Source organism: Microcaecilia unicolor, chromosome 11 (genome assembly GCF_901765095.1).
Source record: "Microcaecilia unicolor chromosome 11, aMicUni1.1, whole genome shotgun sequence".
NCBI classification, from domain to species: Eukaryota; Metazoa; Chordata; class Amphibia; order Gymnophiona; family Siphonopidae; genus Microcaecilia; species Microcaecilia unicolor.
The window spans coordinates 82,032,306-82,044,380 of NC_044041.1; the positions used below are offsets into that span (position 1 = coordinate 82,032,306).

The 12,075-nt window shown below is 41.7% G+C and overlaps 1 protein-coding gene across 3 annotated transcripts in view; it reads left to right on the top strand.

Annotated features, from left to right (window-relative positions):
- TJP3 (tight junction protein 3) overlaps window positions 1-12,075 on the top strand; it is a 78,979-nt gene that overhangs the window by 26,611 nt on the left and 40,293 nt on the right. For 2 of the 3 annotated variants that reach the window (XR_003943809.1, XM_030218988.1), the window contains exon 1: window positions 9,233-9,435. The exons of the other annotated variant lie outside the window; for it this stretch is intronic. Coding sequence is in view for 1 of the 2 variants with exons in the window: in XM_030218988.1 (XP_030074848.1) it covers window positions 9,418-9,435 (18 nt within the window). In the remaining variant the exon portion in view is untranslated. Of the gene's footprint in view, window positions 1-9,232; window positions 9,436-12,075 lie in introns of those variants that run through there. 3 annotated transcript variants of the gene reach the window in all.

The window sequence follows — 12,075 nt, forward strand, 5'->3', positions numbered from 1 at the left end:
AAAGAACAAAAACATCACATGCTAGATTCTCAGGAATATACAAAACATCATCTGCTGCCTGTATCCAAATACATTCTATCTACATCTCCACCTTTTTTTTTTTTTTTTTTTTTTTTTTTTTAATGAAATCTCCGTGGTGTGCCAGCTGGAGATGGAGGTGGAGATGTTTGTAATAGCTTATAAACATATTGAGCAGAGTGACGTGTTGGAGCGAATGGACGAGGAAAACATAAAGAAAAAAGGTTAGGAATGCATTGTATACAACAGCAAAAAATAGTGAAAACAAAAATACCAATGACTAAATACTGGATAATAGGGCGGAGCCAGGTCCAAGGGATCCATTGCCACAATTGATCCCATACATCAGAGAGTAGGTTATTATGAATAGTAATATGAGTAGTTAAATTCCGTAGGAAAGCTAATTGTTTGTCAATGGCCTTTGAATTGTCAGATAAATTAAAACAGCACATGTCCTGAAACTCTTCGCAACCATGATGGTTAAGTAATAAAAGATAATCAATGGCTGCTCGATTTTGTAAAACTCCATGACGTAATTGCTGTTGCTCAGCATTAAGTAAACTAATAGCAGTGGAGGTTGCATTGATTGATTTAATTGCCCAACAGGCTAATTCACGAATATTTTTTGCATTTGCCGCTGCCAATGCAGGGACACCTATTAATGAAAATGCAAGTGCCAGATATTCAGTTTGACTCAGAAATTTAACATTATCATTGCAATTGGCAGCAAGGGTCATACGCTTGGATCGCATATGTGAGGAGTTAGAAAATAAAATATGTTTACTGGGAAGTACCATAGTGAGTCGACTTAGACAGCATGTAGTACCATCAGATATATTAGCTGGAATATAATTAAAGGTATACATTCCACATGACCAAAACCAGCCAGGGGGTAAATGAGTAAATTTATAAATATATGAAACATTTTCGTAGGAGCTACAATTTAACAAAGTTGGTCCAAAATTAACACAATTTGATCGGGTACAATTAACCATACGAGCACATGTCATATTGATACTAGCTATTTGATTGGTTCTCACATGCATTGCCAAAGTAGGCGGCAACAGGGTTTGTGTTCCCCAATTATGGTATTCATAAGAAGCATTTCGATAGGATGAATTAACAGGAAGCTGTGAATAAAACCAAGTATCATTTTGCATATCTTTAGGATCATGACATACTGGAATCAGGCAAGTTGCCAAAACTTCTCCAACTGCCTTTTGATGAGAAAGACAGAAATCAGTTTGGTTCAGTGAAATTGCAAACGCTTCCCAAATATTTTTTGTGGGAAGTAATTGTGACTGTCCACAAGGTATGTACAAACAACAACACAGTAGAAGCAATGTAATGGAATTAGCATTAAGCGCTGCAATAATAGCCACTACGAAGTTATCATCAGTCTTTTCAATATGAGCTTTTTCTAAAGTCTCTGTAGCTTGTTGACTCAAGGCTTTAATTTGTCCCCAAGTAACAGGAGCATTAGGTTGACGAGTCACTGACCGTTTGCGTGTTTGCATCTGCGGTCCTTGAAGGGTGAGTGTGAAATTGGGAATTGGGTTGTGAAGACCTTGATGCCACGACATGAGGTTTCACCCACTTTGCTGGAATCCACACCGGGCCAGAATCTGTTTGAACAGCAGCGTAACCACGACCCCAGGTAAGGAGAGGCACAGGGGAACTCCACTGATCAGAAGGTAGTTGTCGGTATATGACCAAAGGACGAGATAAAGGTGGGGCAGGAGTACGAAAATGTTGTTCAAATCTGGAAGAAAAAGTTTTTGTAGCAGGATTATTGATGAGATTGAGATGATTCAGTGTGTAAAGGATTTGTGCTAAGCATTCATCAATGCTTACTCTATGACGGAGAATACCGTCTTTTTTTGTAGTCAGATTACTTAAAGCAGTTTTCAGTGTGCGATTAGCACGTTCAACAATAGCTTGACCAGTGGAGTTATAGGGGATACCAAAAAGGTGCTCAATATGCCAGAGGGTCAGGAACTCCTGTAAGGAGGTGGAAGTATAAGCAGGGGCAATTTTTGATAATAGCTCTAGCTTCTTCTAAAGAAATTTGAAACTGGCGAGCTAGGCTAGGTGCATTTTGATGATGAAGTTCATGACTGCAGTGTGCTGTGGAGAAAAAATGAAGATGGCGATCCGCTCGAGCATTCCCTTCAGACAGACCACCAGGAAAAGGTTGATGACTGCGGATATGACCTATAAAGAGAGAAGAAAGGCGATTCTCCAAGTAACCTTGGAGGGTTAACAGTAAAGCATAAAAAGAGGCATCCATTTTGAATGATACATAACTGTCGGGCATGCGACGGACAAGATTAGCACAATATTGACTGTCAACAATAAGATTCAGTGGTTGATCTGAAAATAAAGAAAGAGCCAGGATGATGGCAGCAAGCTCTGAACGTTGAGCAGAGGTTTGTGGAGAGGTAAATTTGACGTGCCATTATTGTAAACAGGTACAGTAAAAGCAAAGTATTTATAATCTTTTTCCTGGAGAGGAATTGAAAAAAAACAATCCTTCAGATCTATAATAGCTAATTGATAATCATAAGGAATCAAATTAGGATTTGGAATACCACATTGTAACGGGCCCATTGGTTCTAAAATCGCATTAATAGCTCGTAGGTCATGTAAAAATCTCCATTTTCCGGATTTTTTCTTGATCACAAATACCGGAGTATTATATGGAGAATTGGTAGGCTCAATGTGATTTAATTGTAATTGTTCTTCCACCAATTGATGTAAAATCAACAGTTTTTCTCTGGTAATCGGCCACTGCTCTACCCAAACAGGTTTGTCAGTTTTCCATTCCAAAGGAAGAGAAAAAGACATATTTATGAACTGTTAATCAGGTAGGATCAATGATGCATCTAATTGTTCCAAAAGGTCACGACCCCATAAATTAAAGGGTACTTGTAAAATACAGGGCTTAATATGTCCTAGAACCTTGGTATCGTTAGGATCTGTAATAGATAACCATTGAGAACTTTGGGAGGCTGACTGAGTTCCCCCTATTCCTGTCACATGTGAAGTATCTTCAATGGGCCATTCCACAGGCCATTGTTTATAAGCTATGACAGAAACATCCGCCCCGGTATCTAATATACCAACAAAGGGCTTTTGTTGCAATAAAAATTGAGCAGTGGGTCGTGCATTAGAAACCGGTTTTAAAACTGCACTTACCTGTCGCGTAGATCCAAAGCCCCCTGTACGAGAGACAGTAGAAAGAATAGGTGCTGTAAAATATGGTAAAATAATTAATTGTGCCCACGAGTCCCCGGGAGAAATTGTTAAAGGTGATGAGGACCATACTTGAATTTTAACAATGCCTGTGTAATCAGCATCAATAACTCCAGGGATAACATGAATACCTGCCTTCGATGCAGAGGAGCGAGGTAATACTAAACCTACAGTAGCCGCTGGAATGGGTCCTTTAAAGGTAGTATTATATACCAAAACTTCATGAGGTAAGATGGCAGTTTTACATTCCGCTGCAATAAGGTCAATTCCTGCACTACCTTGTGTAGCAGTAGTACTATGAGCAAAAGACCCTTGCACTCCCTTTGGACCGAGGTTAGGAGTTAACCCGGAGCAAAGTTTTTTGGGGGTGGCGGTGTGGAATTAATTGGATTAGAGCGACATTGATTGGCCCAATGATATCCTTTTTGACATCAAGGACATTTTCGAGAAGGTCGAGAAGGTCCTTTTGCAAAGTTGGCACCCCCTCCTGGGGCTCTACACTGAGCTCGAAAATGTCCTGGTTTCTTACAATTAAAACACGTCCCCTGTGGCTTATTACCTTTTTGTATAGCTCCTGCTAACAAATTCATAGAATAACCATGAGTCCCCACATCTGCACATGCGCTCAATAAATCTGCTAAAGTAATTCCTGGGCGATGAGCTACAGTCTGCAATGCCTTTTTGCAATCTGAATTTGCATTTTCTTGGGCTAATTTAATCAATAACTCTGTTTGCGCATCAAGATTATCAATTTGCCTAGTTACAGCTTCCTGCAATCGATTAACAAATTGAAGGTAAGATTCGGTTGCACCCTGTTTAATTGATGCAAAAGATTTTGTTGGTTTATTCCCTTCTGGTGTTCTTTTAAATGCTCGCAAGATACAAGTGCCTATGGCTTGAAAACAGGTATCGTTTTGTTGAATTTGCATATCAAGGGTTGAAAATGGTCCCGATCCATAAATTTGATCAGGCACCAAATTAGTCCCAGTGATAAGTTGTGCTGCTTGCTTATATTCATTATCCCACACTACATATTGCGCAGGAGTTAACAGCATACGGAAAAGGTCTTTCCAATCTTTTGGAGTCATTAAGTAACCGTTACTAATCCCTTCTATCATGCCTTGAACAAATGAACTTTTTAAACCTGATTCTACGATAGCTCTACGTAATTCTCTCAAAACTTGATAAGGTAGAGCAGTCCATTCTGCATGATGTGTTTCGTTCCCTGCCTCTATTGTTGTAGTTCTAGTAACTGGGTATAAATTAGGATTAGGTTCCGAATTATCCCATAGATCATCGTTCCAAATGAATTCACCATTTTTTCGTGCTTGCTGTATACCTAATTGAATTAAACTAGGTCGTTCTACGCTCTTTGGTGTTTTGGTAATAATAACGCTATCATTAGCGTTGTTGTTTTGGATATTTTCAATTGGTTTATTAGGGGTAGTAGTAGTAAAGTCAGGAGTTTTGTTTTGCTCTTCCCTTCCCATATCGGTGGCCAGCCGACAAGAAGGAGGAGAAGGTGTAGGTCCAAGAGTCGCGGGAGGTAAAAGAGACCAGGTCTTGCCTGGCAATTTGTTGGATATATTTTCGTTAGTAATGCCTGTCAATCCAGAAGAGAGAATTACTATAGTAGAATATATCTCTCTCCAAGTCAATAATATAGGAGTCGAAACTCTAGGCTCTAAACGAAACTGCTGCCCTATCTTTTCCCATGTTTGAGGATCGAATGATCCCTTCTCTGGATACCAGGGACATTGACAAACTATTTCCTCAATTAAACGCTCTATATCTTTAAGAGTTATTGGATTTCGGGAGGAACCATATCTTTGCGTTATAGTATATAGCTCCTGTGCATGTTGTTTATGTGATGATGTTAAATTTCCCCCCATACTTACAGTGTTCCGTAGAAGGAATGGCGCGCTGACTGTTCCAGTCGTAGTAAGTACGTCACGTTTTCACCGATCACGTCGGGGATCACCAGATGTTGCAAAATAACTCTCCTCTCGTGTGTCTGGGCAAAAAAACTCTTTATTTGGGAGTCAATCCCCTTCTTATATACTCTATGAATATTCATGGATATTACATGTATTATCATTACTATTGGTTACATTTTGCTTACACAACCATGATCATGCATTGCTTACAAGAACAACTCTACATGAACAGCTCGTGAACCTGCTCAGGAATGTACAAACATCACCTGCTATTCTGCTACTTTCTCAGGAAAGAACAAAAACATCACATGCTAGATTCTCAGGAATATACAAAACATCATCTGCTGCCTGTATCCAAATACATTCTATCTACAGTTAGTCTAGCCCTTGCATTTGTGACTTGACAGAATGTCCCTCGTTGCTGTAGCTCCTTGAAGTGTTGGGAGTTCATTTGTGTTCAGGTTGGACAGAGCTGTGGCTGAGTAGAGCAGGTGACTTAATGCTTAGAGGGGATCTTTTACTAAGCAGGGGTAAGCCCAATGCAGGCTTACCACTTGCTAAATCGGAAGTACCGCCCTCAGCATGCGCCATTTCCGGCGCTACAAAAATATTTTTATTTGAAAAAAATGTATAAAGTATTGGATGCAAGAAGAACCTCCCTCTTTTTGGTATTGGAGAAACAGATTCCATGAGTTAGTGCTTTGGGAAGGATGGGCAGCTCGGACTTCCCCAAGGAGAAGGGCCTTTATCTCTATCTGGAATTATTTGCCAAATATTTCCCATAAAACAAGAAGTGCTGTATTCAATAGGCTCCCAAGTGTTTCCTAAGACAAAAAGTTTGGTAAAAAGGTTGCTTTGAGGTTCTCTGCCTGGGTGGAGTGGGGAGGGGGGTTAGGAAAGTAGATGTTATCATTCCAATGATGTCCTGGGGTCATAAGAGTCCAGACAAGGGGTCATCTCTGTTGTAGCTTAAAGGAATGGTTACAGTAGGGTGGGAATGGGGTGTGATTCAGTAAAGCAGATCTAAATTTTAATGTGCAATCCATGTTCAATATGTGAAACCATTTGTATATTTTCCCTTTTTTTGCCTGACTGTTCATTTAGCATTCATGTTCTATATATATTACCAATTGTATATGCATTCTGAAATGACATAAGTCATGACGGAAAATTGTAAGCCACATTGAGCCTGCAAATAGGTGGGAAAATGTGGGATACAAATGTAATAAATAAATGCTTTATTTTTGTATGTTCATCATTCTGTATCAGTTTGATAGCTTTACTTAGTCGTTTGATTATTTGATGTTTAGTTTTTTTTGATCCAGCTAAAGATTTATAATCTTCACAATCTTGAAATATGTTGAATATGAAGGGTGGGGTGGGAGGTGGGGAGTTTGGGTCAGACGTGAAAAATTATAAAATATTGAACACCACGTGTTTCTGTTTGAATTCTTGTACTTTATTTCCTTGTTCAATAAAAATTGTTTACAGTAACCCTTCAAAAAATTTTTTTTTTTAATTTTTGTACCGCTGGGGTTTACCTGGCGGTAATCAGGCAGTGCCGCATGCTGCCTAGTTACCGCCAGGTTAGCATGGGAGCCCTTACTGCTACCTCAATGGGTAGCGGTAAGTGCTCCCCCTGAAATGGCCATACGGCAAGAGCTTCACATGTCGCACAGCCATTTAATAAAAAAAAATTTTAAACAGCCTTTTACCTACTGCACTAAAAGGGGTCCTCAGTGCTTGTCAAAAACATTTTACCGCAGCTTGGTAAAAGGACCCCAGAGTAACGGACTGGGAACTAGGTGACCTGAATTCAAATCTTGCTTCTGCCACTGATGTGCATCATAATTTTGAGGAAGTCATGTTGTCCTGTGGCCTCAGATAATACATTTGTATTCAATAGAAATAAAACAAAATAAAACATGGAAAAGAAAATAAGATGATACCTTTTTTATTGGACATAACTTAATACATTTCTTTAAGAAATGTATTAAGTTATGTCCAATAAAAAAGGTATCATCTCATTTTCTTTTCCATGTTTTATTTTGTTTTGTTTCTATGGATTACCTTTAAAAGTGGACTAACACGGCTACCACACCTCTCTACATTTGTATTGTAAGCTGTCTGAGGCATGGACTCAATATATGTGCATGTAATTTCCTGTGAAGCTCCTAGGCTTAGGGTGTTATACAAACTTCATTACTATAACGATGTATTCATCTATTCCATAAATCAGTTCCACTTGGGGAATCCTGTGTTTGGAAATCCATTAATCACTTTCTGGGGATGATGTAGCATCCTCTGTTAGAGCCGTGCACTGATACTTAGCACACAGCAACGCCTATGTTTTGCTTCTCAGTGGATATCAATAGAAATCAAACAAAATAAAACATGGAAAAGAAAATAAGATGATACCTTTTTTATTGGACATAATACATTTCTTGATTAGCTTTCGAAGGTTGCCCTTCTTCCTCAGATCAGAAATAAGCAAATGAGGTAGCAGATAGTATATATGTACAGTCTCAATTATCTGACCTAAATGGGACTGACCCATTGTCAGATAAATGAAAAGTCAGATAATATGTAAAACAATGGTAACCCCTCAAACAGTGCATAAAACAAAGGCACAAAGTTCCTGATTTTCAAAAATTCTCTTACCAAAAACGTTTTATTTAGACCAAAACAAGTTAGAGCTGATGATGACATCACCGGGGGGTAGGAGGAGGAGTGTCTGTCAGATATGCTGGACGGTCGGATTAGCGAAGGTCAGATAACCAAGACTGTACTGTGGTATACAAATGAGCCCAGTTCAAAATGTGCGCTGACCTGGCAAAGTGCACCAGATGGCGTGGGCCCCTGGGTCTACCGTGCGCACAAATCTGCACTCAGAACTGAATGTGTGCTGGAATGCTATTCTGTGCAGAAATATTGGTATCGCAAAAATGATGGTCAGACTAGTATTCCAGCATTTTTTCAGCGAGACGCTTTGCGCTTTATGGCTCCGATCGTTTTTGCTCACTGAACTTTACTTAAGGTGCACATTGAGAATCATTAAATACAGAACCTGTTACTGATTTCATTTCTTAACATCTGGCATTTCCATACTAGAGTTTACACCCCTGAGGCAGGCACGTGTTGTGCCGAAACATAGCTGTGTCGGGTTTTCCCTCGTATTCAGTCGCTGAGTATATTAAAAGAATAATCTGGTTCCCATTTTCACTGATTTTTATTGACAGTATTCCAACAGGTGCAGATGGTATTAGCTACGCAAGTTGCATGTGCCTTTTTTTTTTTTCTTTGTGCTCAGACCTGGGCATCCATGCAATTCTCAACAGTCTTAGCACTTCACTCTTTGTTCTGCCATGCCTCCCCTTAGCTTTTTTTTTTTTCTTTCTTTCTTTTTTCACCCATGAGCTTTATGGAAGCCAGAAAAAAAGTTGCAGGTTTTACAGTATTTGCTCACAGTAATGAGAAGAAACAGGCTTAATGTTGATCGCAGAATGAGCTAACTTTTTACGCCTCCTCAGATCTTTTATTAAAGTCCTGGCATTTTAGCTCAGCCTTTTGGTCTTCTGCGCACTTCTCTGATTGTGAGTTGAATAGCTAATAGCTCTATTAGCATGGATTTAAATGTGCTCTGAGCTGGAGTTTATGCAAGGCTTTTTACATGAGTAGCTTGTGTGCAAATTTTTTTTTTGCATTGTTCCCCCATAAAAGTAAACCTGAGCTAACCAGTGCACAAAACCTAGTATACATTTTACTGCATGGACCCTCTTAGTTTCCCAGAGATTTCTTTACCTGTTTGAAACCTTGAAACCAAGCAAAGTCTACACCTGTGATTGGAGACAGGTAACCCCTGGACTGGAATTTTATTTACAGGATGTGAGTGGATTATGTGAATACATCCCTGACTGGAATCCCTTTCCGCCTCTTTTGACTGCCCTGCCCTCCTGGGACAGCAGCCAGGCCACCCTGCAGCGTCAGCAGTGGGCAGGACTCTGAGTGGAGCAACAGGGACAGGAAGGAAAGGAGCAGGTGTAACACTACAGCCTACCTGGGAAAGAGAACAAAACATGGGCAACTGAGCAGCTGCAGGCGTCTTATCCTTTACCACTTTCTGCCAGTGCTAGGCTGGGATTCTCTAAGGAGAGGCACCTAGCTTCAGAGCAGGGCTGGAGTCAGTGAGCTGTGCCCTGGAGAGGACATGGCTGTCCGATTTCAGGCAAGTTCCTTCTTGTCTGGATTTGTGGGGCTGTTTTGTGCTGCTGGCCTGGAGTTGTGTGTCCTCTCCACATAGTAAAATCATCTCAGGTAATGGCTCTTACACTGGGAGAGATAGCTGGACCTAGGCATGTAAGGTAAGGTGCAAGATTAGAAAACGAGGTAGGTAAAGCAAGGGGAGGGTCTGATGCCATCACAGACTGAGGCAAAGGGGTTAAGGCAAGGGGAATTTCTGGTAGGAAGGGACACCCAGGAAGGGGAGGGATTTTAGATTTAGCTTACGCATTTTTCATTGTAGCTTAAGTGAATTCTATTCAGGTACACTCACTAGATATTTTTCTGTCCCTGGAAGGTTCACAATTTGGAGGGTTAAATTAAATGACTTGTCCAGGATCACAAGGAGCCAAAATAGGATTTGAATCCTGACTCTCCCTTTTCTGAGCCCAGTGCTGTAACCATTAGGCTATTCCTCCACTCCATAGGGTGCTGATTAACTTGATTTAGGTAGGATTTTTCAACTTTCCCTGAAGAAAAAGGCATTGCCTTTCTTTAAAAGATGGTTAAAATGTATTGTTAGGCCAATAAAAAAGGGGTAACTTTTTTTCTCTCTTTTTTTTGTTTTTGGTGTGGGAGGGGGTGGTGTTTTATTTCTATGTATTACATTTTAAAAGTTGCCTATCACAGCTACCACCAATTTATTCAACTTCCCCCAAAAACCTTCATGGGAAAGGGATGTAACTGTCCTTAAGTAACATATTTTATGTTTTATATAATTCTCGGTTTTATTTTGTTTATAAAAATTCAATAACATGTTTGGACTTTTTATAAAAAAACAACAACAAAAAAAGCTAGATAAGATGAATATCCAGCTCATTTTCGAAAGTGATCGCCGGCCATCTTCCGACACAAATCGGGAGATGGCCGGCGATCTCGCAAAAGCGGCCAAATCGGTATAATCGAAAGCCGCTATTTTGACACCATCGCCGCTTTCCCATCGCAGAGCCGGCGAAAGTTCAAGGGGGCCTGTTGGCAGTGACGCGAAGGCGGGACATGGGCGGGGTTACGAAATGGCCGTCTTTAGCCCATCTACTATAATAAAACTCACCCTCAACGTTCTGAGGACACTGACGTCAGTGAAGCCAAGCCCTGACTTCCTTCAAAAAGGTTCGAAGGTTCCTGGTGGTGAAGCCACCAAAATCGCTCTGGGCCCCGCCCTCGAGGGCGGAGCAATGGCAGAACAACGAAGGGGTTGGCGGGGAGGGAGGTAGGGAGGCATGGGGGGGGTGGGAAATCGCTCCGGGCCCCGCCCTCGAGGGCGGAGAAATGGCAGAACAACAAAGGGGTTGGCAGGGAGGGAGGTGGGGGGGGGTGGGAAATCGCTCCGGGCCCCGCCCTCACGTCAAACGTCATGACGGGGGCGGAGCAATGGAATAATAACGAAGGGGTTGGCCAGGGAGGGGGGGGGGGGTGTTGGCGACGAATACCTTGCTAGCACCCGTTTCATTTGATCTGAAACGGGCCTCTTTTACTAGTAATGGAAAAAAAAAACCCGGCGATGAAGAGCATTTGGCCGCTTTTACTTGGTCCCTTTTTTTCAGGTCCAAGCTTCAAAAAGGTGGCCGAACTGACCACATGACCACCGGAAGGAATCGGGGATGACCTCCCTGTACTCCCCCAGTGGTCACTAACCCCCTCCCAGCATAAAAAACAGGTTACAAATACTTTTTTGTTAGCCTCAAATGACGTACCCATCTCCATGACAGCAGAATATGTTCTGTCCTCCGACAGCCTTTGCCTGCTTGTGATGTGGCTCTGGGGTGAGTGTGGCACCTTTTCTGTTATTTGCACTGCAGAGTCACATCAGCAATGCATTGTGGTGGGTGTAGGTATTCGTAGTTGGTAGGCTCTACTCCCCTGGTGCTTTCTCCCTGCTTACTGGTTCAGAGTGTGCCCTGTTTTGTTTCCTGTTGTAGTCCATGCGGTAGTGGCCATTTTTGTAAGACAGTTTTAGATCCCTTTTCTATGTTACCCACGTCAGAGAACGTAGTTCTTACCTTGAATATTGCTGAAAGAGGGCATTGTACACCATTGTGCCAGCTCTGACCTACTGCTAATCTTAGTACCAGGGGACTCTTTGCCAGTGGGACACAACCTCTGATCTGCAGTTAACTGTGAGTAAATGTGGTTATTTCAAGAAAGGACTTTTTCAGAGAGATTAGTCTTCAGGTGTTAACTGCTGTGCCAAAGTTATACAGCAGCAATAAGTCCTAGAGGCTGTATGCAAGTCCCTGGAGCAGTTTTAGTGGGTGCAGTACATTTGTGGGTAGTGGGGTTTTTTTCGGGGGGGGGGGGGGGGGTTGGGGGGCTCAGCTCCCAAAGTAAGGGAGCTATGCACATGGGAGCTTTTCTGAAGTCCACCGCAGTGACCCCTAGGGAGCCCGGTTGGTGTCCTGGCATGTCAGGGGGGCCAGTGCACTAAAAGTGCTGGCTCCTCCCACGGTCAAATGCCTTGAATTTGGCCGGGGTTTGAGATGGCTGACATAACTTTCCATTATCGCTAAAAAACGAAGCCGGCCATCTCAAACGCCGGCCAAATTCAAAGCATTTGGCTGGCCGGAACCGTATTATCGAAACAAAAGAT